Here is a 21646-nt window from a genome sequence, read left to right as displayed (position 1 = left end):
GTAAGGGTTGGGGAGCAGCCTAGATATTAGCACAGACTTTCTCATGCTAGCCTACAAGCTCCTCCTCATGTCAATCTCTCTTCTCAATGTCCACACACACACACCCTGACCAGACACACACAACAAACGGTAATTTGCCACAACCTAGCAGTTTGTCTAATGACTGGTCTTCTAGGCAACCATACATACACACACAGATCTCCGTCTGGCAGATCTGCTAGTTTACAATCGCCATGCAATCTGCCAACATACAATGCAATTGCATACAGATTAGCAACCAATCTAACACATAGACACTACAATACAACAGTCACTCTGGTGATATGAATCCTAGATTAGTACACAGAAGCCACTTATTAATTTTATAATTTCATATCCTGAAAGTGGGCAGTGCGTATAATATGTACAAAGAAAAGAATTACAAAAAAATACAAAAAAAGACATAAGGACATTCACAGTTTGGCTATTGGCTATGAAAATAAAGGGGGTTAAAAACTTTTACCAAGGTTTATCCTGTCACAGGAGCATATCGTATCATATCATATTGTCTGCAATTCACCAGGTGGACTAACGCCATGTGAATCACACCACCATATCTCAAGCTCCTCAATTTATGAGTTATGGATCTGGGCTGGACTTTAGCCCTTAGCCAATCAACTCTGGGGGATGTTCCCTTCTCAGGCCACAGGCCGGTTTTGTGTTCTGAAGGGACCAAAGTTAATATGGAAGTTCAGCCAAAACCTAACTAACGCTAAACCTACTCACAACCACATTCTAAGCCTAACCTATCTAGCCTGCAAAGCAAAAAATCACTATACTTACCTGTTCTGCAGCCATTCCGGTCCAGTCTAGTCCCAGGCTGAGCTGTTAGCGGCGGCTTCAGTGTGTGGGGTTGTGCAGGAGAGGCAGACGACAATGGAAGCCCCATAGTAAGTCTACGAATGAGCAGGAGAGATGAAGAAAGAAGATGGGGGGCGCTCTGTGAAAGTGATTGGTGGCTATACAGCCACTGAATCACTTTCAAGCTTAAAGTGGAGGTCCACCCTGAAAAAAAAATTGCCTAAAAAAATACCTAAAAAAATGGAGGAAAAAAAAAATGTTTTACTTACGTGAAATGGTTGTTGCTAGGCAGTCTTCCTAATCTGCCTCTTCCTACACCGCGGTGATCTTCAGTCTTCTGCTCCCCACGTTGTCTTCTGGGGAATGGGGCGCAGTGTGTTATGGGAACTGTGTGTGTCCTACAACACATCGCGTCCCATTCACAAAGCGCCGTGCCGCTCGCGCGTGCGCAGTAGGAAACTGCCAGTGAAGCCGCAAGGCTCCACTGCCGGTTTCCCTTACTTAGGATGGCCGTGCCGGAACCCGAGAGCCGAGGGACAGGTCGGCCTCGGGCGGCCGACATCGCGGGCACCCAGCACAGGTAAGTCTACTTATTTAAAGTCAGTGTTTGTAGCTGCTGACTTTAAAAAAAAAATTTTGCTGGCCAGAATCCTGCTTTAAGGGTTCATCAACCACTTGCTGACCGCCGCACGAACATTTACGTCGACAGAATGGCACGGACAGGCATGGGCGTACAGGTACGTCCCTTTAAATTTGCCGCAGTGTGGTCGCATGTGCGCCGGCGGCAGCTCGCGCGACCCTGCCGCAAGCTCCCATGGACTCGATGTCCGCCGGGGTCCCGCGATCGTGTCACGGAGCAGAAGAAGGGGAGATTTCAGTGTAAACACAACATCTCCCCGTTCTTCCTAGTGACATGTCATTGATCGTATGCTCCCTCTCATCGTGAGCCATGATCAGTGATGTGTCAATCGTAGCCATGCCCCCTAACAGTTAGAATCACTTCCTAGGACACATTTAACCCCTTCCTAGCCCCCTAGTGGTTAACCCCTTCACTGCCAGTCACATTTACACAGTAACCAGTAGGGGTGCAACGGATCATCATCGATCCGTGATCCGATCCGCGGAGGTTGATCCGTACGGGACACCCGCGATCCGCGGAGCGCTCGGCCATAGTAAAGGCCACGGCTTCGGCCTAGCTCCGGAGCGGCGGCCATCTTGGTACACCTGGCGGACGTTTAGCACGTGATCGCTCCGTCAAATGACGGAGCGATCACTTGTAACAAACCGGCGTCATTTCATGACGCCGGTTCCTCTCTCCCCTCTGTGTACTGATCTGTACAGTGGAGGGGAGAGATCGGATGGCAGCAGTGCCAATACTCTGCAATGCTCTGCTGCAATACCCTGACATTACTCTGCAATGTCCTGACAATACTCTGCAATGCCCTGACAATACTCTGCAATACTCTGCCATACCCTGCCAATAGTCTGCCATACCCTGCCAATAGTCTGCCAATACCCTGCAATACTCTGCCAATAGGGAGATTGTGGATATTACAGTGGGGGAGATTTTTTTTTTGTTGATGCGAAAATGATCCGAACCGTGACTCCTGATCCGAGGAATGATCCGAACCGTGAGTTTTTTGATCCGTTGCACCCCTAGTAACTAGTGCATTTTTATAGCACTGATTGCTGTATAAATGTGAATGGTCCCAAAATAGCACCAAAAGTGTCCGATGTGTCCGCCATAATGTCGCAGTCATGATTAAAATTGCTGATCACCGCCATTACTAGTAAAAATTATCAATAAAAATGCCATAAAACTATCCCCTATTTTGTAGATGCTATAACTTTTGCGCAAACCAATCAATAAATTCTTATTTCGATTCTTTTTTTTTACCAAAAATATGTAGAAGAATACGTGTCAGCCTAAGGAAAAATGTGGGTTTTTTTTATATATTTTTTGGGGATATTTATTATAGCAAAAAGTAAAAAATATTGCTTTTTTTTCAAAATTGTTGCTCTATTTTTGTTTATAGCGCAAAAAATAAAAACCGCAGAGGTGATAAAATACCACCACAAGAAAGCGCTATTTGTGGGAAAAAAAGGACGTCAATTTTGTTTGGGAGCCACGTCGCACAACCGCGCAATTGTCAGTTAAACCGACGCAGTGCCGAATCGCAAAAAGTGCTCTGGTCTTTGGCCAGCCAAATGGTCCGTGGCTTAAGTGGTTAAGAACTGAACTAGTTAAAAGTCTGATTCCCCAGCAAGTGGCTGAGGATTCAGATCTCCCTGCCCCCTATCCTGGAACCCAAAGGTGGCTGCCTAAGCAGCCTAATGCTGGCACCAGCCTTGCCGTTGTGCACCACTAGCTTTTTCCCTGCCTATCACTATAATCTCCCCTGCATTCATCATTACCCTCTCTCCTCTGTCCACCACTATCTTCTCCATTGTCCACCATTACCTTTTCCCCTGTCCTCCATTACCCTCTTCTTTGTCCACCCCTATCCTCTCCCCTGTCCACCATTCCCCTCTCTCATATCCACCATTCCCCTGTCACCTGTCCATCATTACCCTCTTCCATGGCCACCATTCCCCTGTCACCTGTTCACTGATATCCCCTCCCGTGTCCACCATTACCCTCTCCTTGTCCATCATTCCTCTCTCTCCTATTCACAATTATCCTCTCTCCTGTCCACCACTATCCTCTCCCCTATCCAACAGTACCCCCCCCCCCCCCCCCCCCCCCGTTTACCACTATCCTCTTGCTTATCCACCACTCTTGCCATGTTTATCATTGTCTTCTCCTCTACCTCCTCCCTGGAGTTCAGCATATTCCTCTGTCCAAATATCTTTATTCTTTCCCTATTCCAATATTTATTTGTTCTGCACAAAAAAGTGGCATTATTTTTAGCAGTGAAATAAAGATGTGAGCTTCTATACACTATAAAACTGGTATACAGAAAACACCATGTGATTGTGACCTGCAACCTATGATTCTGTAGCCAGCATTCTTCATTCTTGGAAGCTGGTATTCAGTGCAAGCTCCAGCTTTCTAGCTTAAAGTGGATGTAAACCCTCACATATACCCAGTGAAGTGAACAGCTTCAGATAATACACAGAGATGAAATAAATATCCCTAAATAAGTTTTACATGTATATCTGCTGTCTTCATCTTCCTTGTACTGTTTAGAAAGTTCAGATCCTGTTAGGAGATTTTCTCTTCCTGGTCAGCACTGCAGTGAAGTCTGGGCATACAGGCAAGACAGCAGATTGGAGGAAAGGCACCCCCCCCTCCACAAATGTAGAGACTTTCATCTCTGTTAGTTGAATAGTTCAGCACACTGCTAATCTATTTATATCATCCTCCCCAACATAAAACTCAGCCTGCTTTTATCATATGTGATGGAGAACTTGTCAGGAGTTATCAGGCTGATAACAGAAGAACGGGCAGGAGACAGCTACGCGAATTAGAGCTTTGAAGAGGGATAAGAAAACACTGCCGATATATATGCCCATCACCAACATCACCAACCTTATCTGCAGATATCGCCCAAATCGTCCCCTCCGCTCCTCCCAGGACCTCCTGCTCTCTAGCTCCCTTGTTACCATCTCCCATGCTCACCTTCAGGACTTCTCCAGAGCCTCTCCCATCCTCTGGAACTCCCTGCCCCATTATGTCCGATCAGCCCCTACCCTGTCCACCTTTACGAGATCCCTGAAAACTAATTTATTTAGGGAAGCCTATCCCACACCCACATAACTGTCCCTGAGCCACCCCCATCAAATCATTCCCCGCATCTATTACCTTTTTGTACCACCACCCCCTCCCTTTAGAATGTAAGCTCTACGAGCCGGGCCCTCCTGTACCTTTTGTATTGAACTGTACTGTAATTGTGTTGTCCCCCTATACATTGTAAAGTGCTGCGTAAACTGTTGACGCTATATAAATTGTGAATAATAATAATAATATTTTCAATATTGCCAAAATTTCACAATTTCTGCCAGGGTATGCAAACTTTAGAGCACAACTGTATGTGTAATGTTTGTAAAGTGTGCTGCTCTTATTAAGAGATCTCTCGGTTTCTCATACCTGCTTTGTAGGGATGAGAAACTGAGAGATCGCTCCGCCTGTACGAGGTGGTATCAAAAAGTTTAGAGACTAGTTTTGTAACACGCCAACAGATGGCAGCATAAGGCTGCACACACAGTCACAGGGGACACTGACCTTCATAAGTCAGTGTGCCAAAAGACATCGTCCTGTGTACATAATTATCCTGTGTACATCGGGAGCTGTGCAACTGGTGCTATTCTGACCACATGTGTTACCACGTCTGCTATTTCACCATGGACAGACAATTCTGTGTGACACTGGGCAAATCTGCCACAGAGACGTTTGACAATATTTGGCAAGTTGACAGCAAAGCTGCAATGAGTTGAAGATCCAGCTCAAAGGTCGCAGTTTTGACACCATTGCGGAGATCCAGTGCAAATAGCAGAAGATGCTTGACACTCTTCAAAGAGAAGATTTCCAGGACACATTCCAGAAGTGGCAGGAACACTGGGAGCACTGTATTGCTGTGCAAGGGGACTATTTTGAAGGTGACAGTGTGTAAATATAGATAAAAAAAGTCCCGGAGCCACAAAACAAAAGGAATGGGCATAGGGACGGCAAGACAGTGCTGGACAGCACAGTGCCGCCTTAAGAATGGTTTACCCTTTTAGAAAGGGGGAGGGTCTGGGTAGGTCAGATGACCACAGGATAGAGAAGGAGAGGGAGGAAGTGACGTCAGTCCAGAGTGGAGGAGGAAGAGATTCCCACCCACCCGCCCTATTTAGTGATAATGGGGGGGCAGTGTTGGGTTGCTGGAATTAAGGAATTATTAGGTACAGGTATGGAACAGGTGGTACCCATCCATGGGATAGGGGTTGTTTGGTACCCATCCATGGAAGGATGGGAGTTGATTTCAAGTACTTTTAGGTTACTATGGGGTAACCTGGAAGGGGTTAAAAGGTTAGGTCATTGCGAACGTAGGGGTACCACCTCCGAGTCAGGGGTTTCTGATTGGAGGCCTTAAAAGTTCAAATGAAGTTGTTCGCAGTGATCAGTGTTATGTTGGTTTTTTTACATTACCTCAAAAAGTTTATAAAGAGATTATGGTTATTTATAATGTTATTTATGTAATTTATAAGTTTTTAATAAACAGGCCGTAAAGGCCATTTACTCCAACCGGGTCGAGTGGTTTATGTGAGTGAGGAAGGGGAAAAACTTTGGGGTAAAAACGGGTGTCAATAGTATACTGGGCTTAAGTTAAGGTGACCACATGTCCCGGATTGCCCGGGACAGTCCCACATTTTGCAGGTCTGTCCCGGGCACCTCCATTCCAGGACAATACAGTGTCCCGGAATGAAACTGACACAGCCACCCTCCCCGGGCCGATCTGATGACCCCCCAAAAAAGGCGGCCACAACACCGCTTTACTCACTGACAGTACTTGTCCTTGAAATGTCTGCAGAGGCACAATCACCGATGCAGCGGCCTTTTTGGGGGGCATGATCAGTGCTTCTGTGTAGAGCGTGCACCCGCCGCCCCAGCTGTGTTGTGATTCATTACAGCACCAGCTGATTTTTGGGAAGGGTGGGTGTCCCTGAATGGCAGTTTGGAAATGTGGTCACCCTAGCTTAAGTCCTGCAAATGTCAAGTACTTTCTTGTAAACTGAGCTAGTCTCAAAACTCTTTGATACCACCTCGTAATTGTACTGCTCAGTTGAAGTCAATAGGATTTTTCTGACCTGGGTTTTCCAAATGCTCCCAGTGCACCTCAAACCCAGGAAAACAATGCCTGTAGGTATGAGGTGAAAACTGTTTTTTTTGTTTGTTGACTTTAATATTTTTGAAAAGAAAATATTGTCACTAAATTATTTAATTTTGCTTTCCAGCTGGACTAGGAGGGGACATTTGCATAGCACCAGGACAAGTGTTGCAAAAAATCTGTGTCACATCATAAAGCATGACAACTACGTTTGATGGTAAGTGATGATTATGAATATTGGCAAGGTCGTTTTTTTGGAGTCCAGGAACTGATCTAGAGGTCCCTCTTTGTTGGATTTGTGAATACTTGCAGAACAAAGTTTTAGGACTTATTCACATTATTTGCAGTGATCTGCATTTTTCTGTACTGGATAAATGCAGGTCACCACTAGGACGAATAGAAAATAATTGTTTTCTATGTGTCCTGTTCACAACACAATGCTGGTGTGATGTGCAGTGCAGTGCAAAAAGATGCAGCATGTCTTCATTTTTCTGCACTACATTGGATGTCACTGCAGCACAACATAGCTGTGCAGTGACATGAATAAAATGTCACATTGGGGTTGATTTGAGTGCAAAATCTGGTGCAGCTGTGCATGGTAACCAATCAGCATCTAACTTCAGATTTTTCAATGAGGCCTCATGCACACTGGACGTTAAAATAACGTAATAAAAAACAGATTTTGCACTCTCCAGCTTTAGTAAATAAACCCTATGTGACAAATCAATAATAAAAAAAAAACATAACAAAGTAAAAGAAGAAAAAAGAAAAAAAAACAAGCATTATGATACTGAAACATACATTGCACTGCTCCCTGCCAGAGCCAGCACTGCATTAGCTTGCATGATAAATTGCTGTAGTAAGTTAATCCTTTCTCCTCCCTTCCTACAAGGTAGCTCTATCAAAAATCAGAGCCCTGCAGTTGTCAATTTTTTTTTAAAATTGTAACTTAACCCAACAACAGAAATGTAATATATTCCATCTCACTGGTCCTTAGATGTGGTGGTTGCATTAGTTTTCATTTTTTTTTTGTTTTTTTTTCTCATTATGCAGTAACCCACTTAATATACTCTATCTATGGAGTGCTTGCCCTTTGCTTACAGTGCTGTAAAAAAGTATTTGCCCCTTCCTGACTTTTTTTTTTTTTTTGCATATTTGTCACACTTAAATGATTCAGATCGTCAAACAAATGTTAATATTACACAAAGATAACTCGAGTAAATACAAAATGCAGTTTTTAACCACTTGCCGACCCCCGAACGCCGATATACGTCTTCACTGTGAGGATGGATATCGTTGTTATGGCAGCAGCTAGCTGCCATAACCCTGGTATATCCGTATTTGGCCGGCTACAAGATAAAAGTGGTCTCTGTGGCAGATTCGCTGCAAGATCACTTTTATCGGCGGCGGGAGAGGGCCCCTCTCCCGCCGCGCTCCGGTGCCCTCCGCCGCTTACCGGAGCTGTCGGCAGCAGCGGGGGCGATCTGGTCCTCTCACTGGCTGTGCATGGAGACGAGTGAGGGGAAGATGGCCCCCACCTGTCTCCATGACACTGCAGGGCGGAAGCGACGTCAAAACGTCACTTCCGCCCATAGCTCTTAAAGGGCCATTTTTTAAAAATCAGTTTTTAAATGACAAATGTATTTATTTTTTATTGCATTTTAGTGTAAATGTGATATCTGAGGTATTTTTGACCCCAGATCTCATATTTAAGAGGTCCTGTCATGCTTTTTTCTATTACAAGGGATGTTTACATTCCCTATAATAGTAATGAAAGTGACATCATTTTTTAACACAATTTTTAACGCATAGTAGCGCCCGCATATATGAACGGTGTCATAGGTGTGCACAGCCTATTGCATTAGGGTGTGCGCCTCAAAGCTCAAACCTATGTGCATGTGTATGTACTGTATACTGATGGTGTCAGTAGAGCAGTGGACAGTGTCAGTAGGGCAGTGGATGGTGTCAGTAATTTTTATTTTTATTATTTTATTATTTTATTATATTTTACATACATTTTTTATTGTTTTTTTTTTTTTTAATTACAATTTTTTGAGGGAGCACTGCTAGGGGTTTTGGTGAAATATCAGGGATTTAAATAGGGGGAATTTGCACCACACAGGGTGATTAGGGTATGCCCAGGCACACCTGGCACACCCTGTGCGCATGCCTATGAACGGTGTTCAAACCACACATGTGAGGTATCGCCGCGATCGGTAGAGGGAGAGCAATAATTCTAGCCCTAGACCTCCTCTGTAACTCAAAACATGCAACCTGCAGAACGTCGCCTATGGAGATTTTTAAGGGTAAAAGTTTGTCACCATTCCATGAGCGGGCGAAATTTCGAAGTATGACATGTTGGGTATCAATTTACTCGGCGTAATATTTTTTCCAAAAAAAAGTGCGCTTGTAAGAACGCTGCGCAAATACGGTGTGACAGAAAGTATTGCAACAACCGCCATTTTATTCTCTAGGGTGTTAAGAAAAAAATGTATAATGTTTGGGCGTTCTAAGTAATTTTCTAGCAAAAAAATATGTTTTTAACTTGTAAACAACACATCTAAAAAAGAGGCTCACTCCTTAAGTGGTTAAATTATGATTTCATTGTGCTTGAGTTTGAGGTCAGGAACTGATGGCCGGACATTCTCCTATAGGATTTTCTGGTAGAGCACAGAATTTATGGTTCCATCAATTATGCCAAGTTGTCCAGGTCCTGAAGATGCAAAGCAGCCCCAGACCATCACACTACCACCGCCATATCTGACTGTTGGTATGATGTTGGTATGATGAAATGCTGTGTTCAATTTATGCCAGATGTAATGGGACGTACACCTTCCAAAAAGTTCATCTTTTGTCTCATCAGTTCACAGAATGTTTGAATAAAAATCTTGGGGATAATCAAAATTTTTGTTGGGCAAATGTGAGACGAATCTTTGTGTTCTTTTTGGTAAGCAGTGGCTTTCGCCTTGGAACTCTCCCATGGATGCCATTTTTGCCCAGTCTCTTTCTTATTGTTGAATCATGAACACTGATCTTACCTGAGGCAAGTGAGGCCTGCAGTTCTCTAGATGTTGTTCTGTTTTTTTTTATCACCTCCTGGATCAGTCGTCGTCATGCTCTTGGAGTAATTTTGGTAGGCCAGTCACTCCTAGGAAGGTTTACCACTGTTCCAAGTTTTCTCCATTTGTGGATAATGGCTCTCACCGTGGTTCGTTGGAGTCTAAAAGCCTTAGAAATGGCTTTGTAACCCTTTTCAGACTGAAACATGTCACTTATTTTGATTCTCATCTGTTCCTGAATTTCTTTAGATCACGGCATGATGTGTTGCTTTTTGAGACCTTTTAGCATGCTTCACTCTGTCAGACAGCTTCTATTTAAGTGATTCCTTTGTACAACAGGACTGGCAGTAATCAGGCCTGGGCGTGGCAAGTGACATTGAACTCATTCACAGTTCATTCATGATTTAGCAAGGGGGCAATTACTTTTTCGCATCACTGTAGTATGTTCAGATACAGCTGTCGGTCCATTTAAATCTTTTTACCACAAGCATCTGGACTCCTAGATGTGCCCAGGGAATATACGTTTCTCTGCTTCTTTCCCTCGGCAGTTGGGGGAGGCTGCATCTGATGAGGCAGAGTTGGCAGAACAGGTGTACATTCCTCCATTGTTAGGCTAGGTTCACATTAGTGCAGGCTGTGGAGTGGTGTGTAATTGCATGCTTTCCTTCATACACAGAAGAAAATGTAATGCAGTTTAGGAGATACAAGGGGGTACCTTTAATCCTAATGGTACCCCCATGCACTGGAAACAGTAGCATGCTTTCCCATACTAGGAATAGCTCTGCACTTTGCAATTTCCCTGTGGCCACATTTTCTGAAAATGTGCAGGGAACTTTTCCTGCATTTTCATTGGGTACAGCAGCCCCATCATTTGAAAGAGGCAAATTGGGCTCTGGGGAAACCACATACTGTAGATGTGAACCAGGGGTTAGTCCTGACCTGCAAGCAGCTGGGCAGGAGCCTAAAAGCATGCATAATCTAAAGGAGACCCAACCACTGTGCACTTCACCAATTGCTACCATAGTACTGTGGTTCAAGTGGGGTAGCTCTGCATCTCCAGGTACCTGCCTGTGGTACCAGCCCTGGGACTCCTGCTGCTCACCTGTTCTACCAGCTCAGAGATCCCTCCAGGTGTTCTCCTGTGTACCCAGACCTAGTAGCTGTTTATGTACTGTTTAGTCAAGTAGCGGTCGTTCTCTTGTATCTGTGGCTTCAAAGTCTTCAAATGTGGTCGTTAAGTGGTTAAACTTATTGTGTGCCTGTTCAGTAAAGTTAAAATCTGTACACTCTGTCTAAAGATTTGGCCAGTTTTTCTTACCTGTTAAACTGCTTCTTCCTGACTTTTTAGGCTGGGTTCACACTGGCGCACGGAGCATCTCACAGCAGGGGTCCGGTGCGTCTCTGTTCAACATTTTCAATCTCCTGACATGCGGGTTTCTCCGCATCCAATTCACAATAGTGTGAACCCAGCCTAAAGTGCTTTTAAAGCCTAAACAGTTTTACCTGAACGCATTGTTCACAGCACACATGTGAATTAAAAATGAATTATCGTTAACCCAAGAAACAAAGGGGGCTCAATCGAGAGAGGAACTATCCCAAACCATGAGCAATATGTGGGTGCACTTCTAGACCTTTAAGAACTAGAGTGAGTGAAAATTTCCATGGGGCATCTTATAACTGTGCTAAAAAAACTATCTAATGTATCCAAATATTTTAAGTATGAACACGGTGGAAATATGACATCTTTTTCCTTTTTAGGTTTGGAAAGGGTTAAATTGTTCTCTTACGATGGGGATATTCACTGTAGACTCCTGTTACGTGAGGTTTGGTGGATATTCAATCCTCAAACAAGAGTACCCCAGGGAATGAATCACTGTTATGATTAGTGGCGGCCCATCCATAGGGGGTGCATGGGTGCCGCCCCCCCTCCAGGCAGTCACAAAAAAAATAAATAAAAAAAAATTATTTTTAAAAATGGCGCCTTAAAGAAAAAAAATAGAAAAAAAGGTCCTTAAGTGCTCTGTGTTAGGGCGCTGGACACAGTGCACTATGGGAAGCGCCACGTCTATGCAATCACGACATTGCAGACAAGGTGCTTCATTTGCAGGCTTTTGACCCGCCTTGCAGCACAATCCATTGCGCCGAACAGCTTCCGCCCGGTACCCGTAGTATGTATTACTACGGCCGGGTGCTTTGATTGACAGTCAAGTTACGATGTCACTTCTGGTTTTATCTGTGCCAGTGTGCCTGAGCGGAGGAAGCATGAGGAGCGGACTCCTCCACCACCGATGAGCAGAAGACAGCTGCAGTCTCAGTCTGCCTGTGTATCTGCCGGGTCCTGAAACTCCCCCTTGTCAGTGTTATCTCTGGTCAGCATGAGCAGGAAGCTTGCTTTACCTCCTCCCTGAGTCCTGACCTCTGATCCCCCTCTCTCCAGATTGTGCTCTCATTGCTCTGTGTTCACTGAACTCCAGGATTTGGATGGAGTAGTGATTCTGCTGGTGGGGGTGGGGGGGTTGCTGCTGGAACAAAGTCACAAAACTTTAGGATTTTGTAGAGAGGGTGAATATGAAGCCTGCCTAGAACTGCAGATAGCTGTCACTGCAGTGCTGAACATGAAGCCAGTGTACACATCTCTCTCTCTCCAGCTGCCAGGCATCTCTACCCAGGCATTTCTATATACCATCCCTAAGGTCCCTTTATACTTCACATAGCAGGAAAATGCTCACATTTTCTTTTTTCTTGTTTTTTGCACATAGGATGAATGAGCTGCCATATGTGTGACAAACACATCATAGAGGCTTTGGAAACTTTTAAGGCATGCAGCTTTGCCACATGACAAAACGCATATCTGCTCATTGCATTTGGGGTGCCATTAACAATTAATGGCACCACAAGTTCTATGCGCATGTGCAGTGCATTTCCAAAATGCACTGCAAATTGCCCATTACCTGTGAACTTTGTCACAGGTAATGGCATTTGATTTGGCACAGTGGGAGCATTTGATATGGCACAGTGGCTGCGTTTGATGGGCACAAACACACACAAACTTTGTTGCAGATTCCTACCTTTTGTTATTCTGAAGAAATCCATGTGTGTTTGTCTGTGTCTCTGTTCTGAGTAGGTCTAATGGGAGTGGTTTCACAACTGTCAGGTGTGGAGCTACAGGGCACTAATGAGGAAATCTGCTGGGCCTGCATCCCTTTAGATGGGTTCCTATTGAAAGTATCTCTTAAAAAATTACATTGTTGTTGCAGGGGATGCCTGAAATCTCACTTGTATCTTAGGCAGACTTCTGGAAAAATTGGTGAGCCAATCAGACAAGCAGGAAATTATGTTTCTGGGGAGTGATCAGTACACACTCTGTGTACAGAAAACTCCATGTAGCCATATTGCAATGTATTCTCAGAAAATTACATTGGCTGCAGATTAAAAAGGAAAGGTAATTTTTAATAACATTCAATTACAAAATGATTAGTGTCACAATCATATGCGCTATATTATTTTTTCTTTATTTACTATTTTTTTCCCCACAAAAGTGGTGTTACCCTTTAGTTTATTGTGTTACTAATTGAAGGAGGGGCGGAAACAATTTTGATATTTTTGTTTGTGTGTGCATCTATGTGTGTATGTATGTATGTATGTATTTATGTATGTGTGTACACATATATATATATATGCCTATATACAGTATCACACAAGTGAGTACACCTCTCACATTTTTGTAAATATTTTATTATATCTTTTCATCTGACACTTTGCTACAAGTTAAAGTAGTGAGTGTACAGCTTGTATAACAGTGTAAATTTGCTGTCCCCTCAAAATAACTCAACACACAGCCATTAATGTCTAAACTGCTAGCAACAAAAGTGAGTACACCCCTAAGTGAAAATGCCCAAATTGGGCCCAATTATCCCTCCCCGGTGTCATGTGACTCATTAGTGTTACAATGTCGGAGGTGTGAATGGGGAGCAGGTGTGTTAATTTTGGTGTTATCGCTCTCACTCTTTCATACTGGTCACTGGAAGTTCAACATGGCACCTCATGGCAAAGAACTCTCTGAGGATCTGTAAAAAAAGAATTGTTGCTCTACATAAAAATGGCCTACACTATAGGAAGATTGCCAAGACCCTGAAACTGAGCTGCAGCACGGTGGGCAAGACCATACAGCGATTTAACAGAACAGGTTCCACTCAGAGCAGGCCTCACAATGGCCGACCAAAGAAGTTGAGTGCACGTGCTCAGCATCATATCTAGAGGTTGTCTTTGGGAAATAGACATATGAGTGCTGCCAGCATTGCTGCAGAGGTTGAAGGGGTGGGGGGTCAGCCTGTCAGTGCTCGGACCATATGTCACACACTGCATTAAATTGGTCTGCATGGCTGTCATCCCAAAAGGAAGCCTCTTCTAAAGATGATGCACAAGAAAGCCTGCAAACAGTTTACTGAAGACAAGCAGACTAAGGACATGGATTACTGGAACCATGTCCTGTGGTCTGACGAGACCAAGATAAACTTATTTGGTTCAGATGGTGTCAAGTGTGTGTGGCGGCAACCAGGTAAGGCGTACAAAGACAAGTGTGTCTTGCCTACAGTCAAGCATGGTGGTGGGAATGTCATGGTCTAGCGCTGCATGTATGCTGCCGGCACTGGGAAGCTACAGTTCATTGAGGGAACCATGAATGCCAACATGTACTGTGACATACTGAAGCAGAGCAGGACCTCCCTCCCTTTGGAGACTGGACTGCAGGGCAGTATTCCAACATGATAAAGACCCCAAACACACCTCCAAGATGACCACTGCCTTGCTGAAGAAGCTGAGGGTAAAGGTGATGGACTGGCCAAGCATGTCTCCTGACCTAAACCCTATTGAGCATCTGTGGGGCATCCTCAAATGGGAGGTAGAGGAGCGCAAGGTCTCTAACATCCACCAGCTCCGTGATGTCATCATGGAGGAGAGGAAGAGACTCCAGTGGCAACCTGTGAAGCTCTGGTAAACTCCACGCCCTAGGTGGTTAAGGCAGTGCTGGAAAATAATGGTGGCCACACACAAAATATTGACACTTTGGGCCCAATTTGGACATTTTCACTTAAGGGTGCACTCAAAGCTGTACACTCACTGCTTTACATTGTGGCAAAGTGTCATTTCTTCAGTGTTATCACACGAAAAGATATAAAATATTTGCAAAAATGTGAGGGGTGTACTCACTTTTGTGAGATACTGTGTGTGTGTATATATATATATATATATATATATATATATATATATATATGTGTGTGTGTTCATTTTTAATTCACATGTGTGCTGTGAACAAGGCTTATCGACGAAATGCGTTTGCCCCTGACTGTGTACTCCTTGGTATGGCAAAATAAAATACTTGAGGATTATGGAGTTGCCAGCTGTCTTTTTCTGATGACTATACTGTCTTTTGGTGGATGAGAAGACACCACAGCTTTGGCACCCAGATTGCAACTTTCAGCCTGCACTTGAATTCCACTGCTCTGAGCGATGCATTGTTTTTGTTTGAATCCTTGACACAAAAAGATTATAAGTAAGGTCACTTGTTAGCTAGAGTTTCTTCTTAAGATATGTTTCTACTTTTTACTACAGATGGCATTAAACTATCGATCCCGGAGACAGCTGGAAGGTCAATACGATCCTGTTATTTGCGTGAGTAAAATTTTGCTTATATTTACAATGCAAATCCACAGATAACATAGAGTGTTTAAAAATACAAAAATATATGCATAACCCAGACTTTCAATACATGCGGAGCAGCTAATAACTCTCTAATGATAACCATTTTGTTTATTATTTTGACCTAACAAACTGATGTGCATATTATTGCTGATTAGGGATGAGCCGAACACCCCCCTGTTCGGTTCGCATCAGAACATGCGAACAGGAAAAAAGTTCGTTCGAACATGCGAACACCGTTAAAGTCTATGGGACACGAACATGAATAATCAAAAGTGCTAATTTTAAAGGCTTATATGCAAGATATTGTCATAAAAAGTGTGTGGGGACCTGGGTCCTGCCCCAGGGGACATGGATCAATGCAAACAAAAGTTTTAAAAACGGCCCTTTTTTCAGGAGCAATGATTTTAATAATGCTTAAATTCAAACAATAAAAGTGTAATATCCCTTTAAATTTCGTATCTGGGGGGTGTCTATAGTATGCCTGTAAAGGGGCGCATATTTCCTGTGTTTAGAACAGTCTGACAGCAAAATGACATTTTGAAGGAAAAAACCCATTTAAAACTACTCGCGGCTATTGCATTGCCGGTCCGACAATACACATAGAAATTAATTGATAAAAACGTCATGGGAATTCCCCACAAGGGAACCCCGAACCAAAATTTAAAAAAAAATGACGTGGGGGTCCCCCTAAATTCCATACCAGGCCCTTCAGGTCTGGTATGGATATTAAGGGGAACCCCGGCCAAAATTAAAAAAAAAAATGACGTGGGGGTCCCCCTAAATTCCATAACAGACCCTTCAGGTCTGGTACAGATTTTAAGGGAAATCCCGCGCAAAAAAAAAAAAAATGACGTGGGGGTCCCCCCAAAAATCCATACCAGACCCTTATCCGAGCACGCAACCTGGCAGGCCACAGGAAAAGAGGGGGGATGAGAGAGCGCCCCCCCTCCTGAACCGTACCAGGCCACATGCCCTCAACATTGGGAGGGTCCTTTGGGGTAGCCCCCAAAACACCTTGTCCCCATGTTGATGAGGACAAGGGCCTCATCCCCACAACCCTGGCCGGTGGTTGTGGGGGTCTGCGGGCAGGGGGGCTTATCGGAATCTGGAAGCCCCCTTTAACAAGGGGAACCCCAGATCCCGGCCCTCCCCCCTGTGTGAAACGGTAAGGGGGTACTGTACCCCTACCATTTCACTAAAAAACTGTCAAAAATGTTAAAAATGACAAGAGACAGTTTTTGACAATTCCTTTATTTAAATGCTTCTTCTTTCTTCTATCTTCCTTCATCTTCTTCTTCTGGTTCCTCTGGCTGTTCTGGTTCTTCCTCCGGTTTTCTCGTCCAGCATCTCCTCCGCGGTGTCTTCTATCTTCTTCTCCTCGGGCCGCTCCGCACCCATGGCATGGGGGGAGGCTCCCGCTCTTCTCTTTATCATCTTCATCTTCTCTTCTTCTCTTCTTCTCTTCTTCTCTTCTTCATTTTCTTCTCCGGGCCGCTCTGCATCCATGCTGGCATGGAGGGAGGATCCCGCTGTGTGATGGCGTCTCCTCGTCTGATGGTTCTTAAATAATGGGGGGCGGGGCCACCCGGTGACCCCACCCCCCTCTGACACGGTGACTTGACGGGACTTCCCTGTGACGTCACGGGGAATGCCACAGGGAAGTCCCGTCATGTCCCATGCATCAGAGGGGGGCGGGGTCACCGGGTGGCCCCGCCCCCGTTATTTAAGAACCGTCAGACGAGGAGAGGCCGTCACACAGCGGGAGTCTCTCTCCATGCCAGCATGGATGCGGAGCGGCCGGAGAAGAAAATGAAGAAGAGAAGAAGAGAAGAAGAGAAGAAGAGAAGTAAAGAAGAAGAGAAGAAGAGAAGTAAAGAAGAAGAGAAGTAAAGAAGAAGAGAAGAAGAGAAGAAGAGAAGAAGATGAAGAAGATGAAGAGAAGAGTGGGAGCCTCCCCCCATGCCATGGGTGCAGAGCGGCCCGAGGAGAAGAAGATAGAAGACGCCACGGAGGAGATGCTGGACTAGAACGCCGGAGGAAGAACCAGAAGAAGATGAAGGAAGATAGAAGAAAGAAGAAGCATTTAAATAAAGGAATTGTCAAAAACTGTCTCTTGTCATTTTTAACATTTTTGACAGTTTTTTAGTGAAATGGTAGGGGTAAGTACCCCCTTACTATTTCACACAGGGGGGGTCGGGATCTGGGGGTCCCCTTGTTAAAGGGGGCTTCCAGATTCCGATAAGCCCCCCGCCCGCAGACCCCCACAACCACCGGCCAGGGTTGTGGGGATGAGGCCCTTGTCCTCATCAACATGGGGACAAGGTGTTTTGGGGGGCTACCCCAAAGCACCCTCCCAATGTTGAGGGCATGTGGCCTGGTATGGTTCAGGAGGGGGGGCCGCACTCTCGTCCCCCCTCTTTTCCTGCGGCCTGCCAGGTTACGTGCTCGGATAAGGGTCTGGTATGGATTTTTAAGGGGACCCCGCGCCAAAAAAAATGAAAAAAAAGGGCGTGGGGTCCCCCCAAAAAGGTTCTGGTATGGAATTTAGGGAGACCCCCACGTCATTTTTTTTTTTTTAAATTTTGGCCGGGGTTCCCCTTTATATCCATACCAGACCTGAAGGGCCTGGTATGGAATTTAGGGGGACCCCCACATCATTTTTTTTTTAAATTTTGGTTTGGGGTTCCCCTGTGGGGAATTCCCATGCCGTTTTTATCAATGAACTTCTATGTGTATTGTTGGACCGGCAATGCAATAGCCGCAAGTAGTTTTAAATGGGTTTTTTCCTTCGAAATGTCATTTTGCTGTCAGACTGTTCTAAACACAGGAAACATGCGCCCCTTTACAGGCATACTATAGACACCCCCCAGCTACGAAATTTAAAGGGATATTACACTTTTATTGTTTGACTTTAAGCATTATTAAAATCACTGCTCCTGAAAAAACGGCCGTTTTTAAAACTTTTTTTGCATTGATCCATGTCCCCTGGGGCAGGACCCGGGTCCCCAAACACTTTTTATGACAATAACTTGCATATAAGCCTTTAAAATTAGCACTTTTGATTTCTCCCATAGACTTTTAAAGGGTGTTCCGCGGCATTCGAATTTGCCGCGAACACCCCAAATTGTTCGCTGTTCGGTGAACTTGCGAACAGCCAATGTTCGAGTCGAACATGAGTTCGACTCGAAGCTCATCCCTATTGCTGATTAATACACTATATGGAGGACCGTTTAGAGAATTTGATTTGCTGAGCAATGACCTGAAATGAACACGGGCTGCAAGATTTGTTGGTGCAGACTTCGAAACCAAATGCTGAGCACACTGTAACACCAGCTGCTATTGTGTCCAAACATAAAGCGACTTTGACGCTGGGTACAAAAAATGTAAAGGAAATGGGAACCTGCAGAGAAGAGGGTTTACACTTATCTGTACACTTATCTGTTTCACAAACAAACCTGGGTTCAGTTTGAAACAGGTTTACAGAACATGACTACATCAGGTGACAAATCCAAAACCTATTGGGAGTTGAAAGTTAAAAAACAGTCATGTTGTAAAGCGCTGTGCAAACTGTTGGCGCTATATAAATCCTGTATAATAATATAATAATAGTAATTTTCAGGTTAATAGGCAAAGGATTGTCATACAAATAGCCCGAGGGGGCTTAACACTGCCCTCAGGGACATGTACATGTACCAATGCAGATTTTTTTTTTTTTTTTAATTCTGAGGGGAGCAGCGATTTCATACCTCCCAACCGTCCCTGATTCACTGGGATTGTCCCGCAAATTGGACCCTCTCCTGGCGAATCAGGGCTGAGTCCCGGAATGGCCGTGGCGTATGCGGTTCACCATGGTTCCCACATGCCGCGAGCTACACTTACAGGGCAGCTGCATCTCTCCCCTCTGCCTCTTACACACACACAATGCACGGAACCCACCCCTCCTCCTCCTGATGTATTCCTGTACACAGAGGAGGAAGGGGAAGGAGGCACACCAAGCTGCCTGAACGGCATTGGATAGCAGAAGTTTGGACAACAGTTACAATGCAGGTAACCCTTGCACTTCTGGCACATCATCACTGCAAGGGATCATTTTCAAGTTGGACTTTAACAGCATTTTACATTTTAGGAGAGTGCTGAGGGGTTTCAGGTTATGTTGTACCAGTCTTCAGGTTTGCCAGGTAGTAGAATTGTTGCTGTTTGAAGACTGGCCCATGCATGTCCCCAATCTCCAGCAATAGATAGTATTTTATGTATCATAGCCAACATCCTGGCAGTGTTGCCAGAGCTGGAGAAGAGTGCTAGCGCTTGGAGTTTTGGAAAAAAACATGTGCACTTCCCTCCAAACTTACAGTGCATTGCTTAGTGCCTGGGGCCACATGTAGCCCATTGCTCCTTTTTGTGTGGCCCATTGGTCCCCTGCAGACACTTATCTGTAATCTGTCATGTATCATGTCTCCAGTCTATGATTGACTACTGAAGCATGCCCCCAGTCTCCAACAACCCCTGTAGCATGTTCATAGTCTCTGACAGTCTTTTGGATCAAATCTGCAGTCTCTGACCATCACCTGTATCATGTCTCTTGTATCACGTCCACAGTCTCTGACAGTCTCTTGGAGCATGTCCACAGTCTCCTGGAGCATGTTCAGTCTCTGGCAGTCTCTTGGAGTATGTCTGCAGTCTCTGACGATCTCCTGTATCATGTCTCTTGTATCATGTCCGCAGTCTCTGACCACCTATTTTATCATGTCTGCAGTCTCTGACCATCTCCTGTATCATGTCTGCAGTCTCTGACCATCTCCTGTATTATGGCTGCAGTCTCTGACCATCTCCTGTAGTATGGCTGCAGTCTCTGACCATCTCCTGTAGTATGTCTGCAGTCTCTGACCATCTCCTGCAGTATGTCTGCAGTCTCTGACCATCTCCTGTAGTATGTCTACAGTCTCTGACCATCTCCTGTAGTATGTCTGCAGTCTCTGACCATCTCCTGTAGTATGTCTGCAGTCTCTGACCATCTCCTGTAGTATGTGCAGTTTCTGACCATCTCCTGTATCATGTCTGCAGTCTCTGACCATCTCCTGTATTATGTCCATACCTCTGCTATGCATTCCCTGACTATTTGAATTAAATTTTATTTTAATGAAGTTCTTTAAGTTAGGTTCAGACAAAGCAATCAAAGCATATTTTTTAGGTACAAGGAAGCACGGGTTTTGTTTAACCACTTCCCTTAAGTCCCTCCCACTGCTAGGCACTTGCCACACCCACAATTTGCCGCAACGTAGCGCATTGCAGGTCTTTTTACTCCTCCAGTGTCCCTCATTCTGAAGTTCAAAAGTTGGGAGGTATGAACATTTTACTATTGTTTTAAAATCAACATTAGAAATGCAAAATTCCTAGAAATAACAAGCCTGGGTGATGCCCCACATGTCACATGGCGCATCTGTGTGATGTATACAATCAACTACAGCAAAACTGACATTGTCACGGAAAGATTCAGGTTGAATTACTGGTAAATGTCAGCTTCAGCTTCTTTACTTCGGTTTGTAAACAAATGTCTGGGGCTTCCCTTCATCTATACCAGACCCTTATCCTAGGTGGGGGCCTGAGTGTAAGATTTTCATGGGGCATTTTTTGTGTGTGGGGTTTCCCTAAAAATACATACCAGATCCTTTTCCTTAATGAGGATCTGGTGTGGATATTGAGGGGCAAATCATGCAAAAAAACATACCAGACCTTTATCCAAGCTTGCAGCATGGCAGGATTTGGGCACTCCTGAACCGCACAAAGCCACATGCCCTCAACAGGGTGGTACCCTGCCAGGTTGAGAACAAGGTCCTCATCCCTACAACCCCGGCCTGGTGTTTGTGGTGGGGTGGGTCTATGGGTGGGGGCTCATCAGAATCTGGAAGCCCCCTTTATCAATAAGGGGCACCCGATAACAGCCCCCCATGTGAATGAGTAAGGGATACTTACTCATTCTGCTTGCTGTCTGTCAGTCCAGCACTTACCCCATCTAGGTGGCGGCCATCAGGCAGTGGCTCCTGTGTCCTCTCCTCCTCCACACTCCAATAGGATTGCCCATCCTTTCAGCCAATCGGGTGACGGATCTCAAGACCCACTTCCTGATTGGCCAGGAGGAGGATCAGTGTTAAAATAGCGAATATTAATTTGCTATTGTAACACTCCTGGTTGGGCTTCATTTGCATTCTCTGCGCCCCGAGACTACCCTTCAAAAAAACA

At 44.8% G+C, this 21646-nt stretch overlaps 1 protein-coding gene across 9 annotated transcripts in view; it reads left to right on the top strand.

The window, feature by feature from the left end:
• The window catches only part of LOC141107518 (zinc-alpha-2-glycoprotein-like), an 87581-nt gene that overhangs the window by 13997 nt on the left and 51938 nt on the right, over positions 1-21646 (top strand). For 6 of the 9 annotated variants that reach the window (XM_073598298.1, XM_073598299.1, XM_073598300.1 and 3 more), the window contains 2 exons: positions 6778-6867; positions 15320-15379. In XM_073598298.1, coding sequence (XP_073454399.1) covers positions 6849-6867; positions 15320-15379 — 79 coding nt within the window. In that variant the 5' untranslated portion in view covers positions 6778-6848. Of the gene's footprint in view, positions 1-6777; positions 6868-15319; positions 15380-19365; positions 19457-21646 lie in introns of those variants that run through there. The other 3 variants (XM_073598303.1, XM_073598305.1, XM_073598304.1) reach the window with 3 other exon arrangements.

This window comes from Aquarana catesbeiana, linkage group LG09 (genome assembly GCF_042186555.1).
Source record: "Aquarana catesbeiana isolate 2022-GZ linkage group LG09, ASM4218655v1, whole genome shotgun sequence".
NCBI classification, from domain to species: Eukaryota; Metazoa; Chordata; class Amphibia; order Anura; family Ranidae; genus Aquarana; species Aquarana catesbeiana.
The sequence above is the reverse complement of the archived record's forward strand: the minus strand, read 5'-3'. Positions and strand labels throughout refer to the sequence as shown.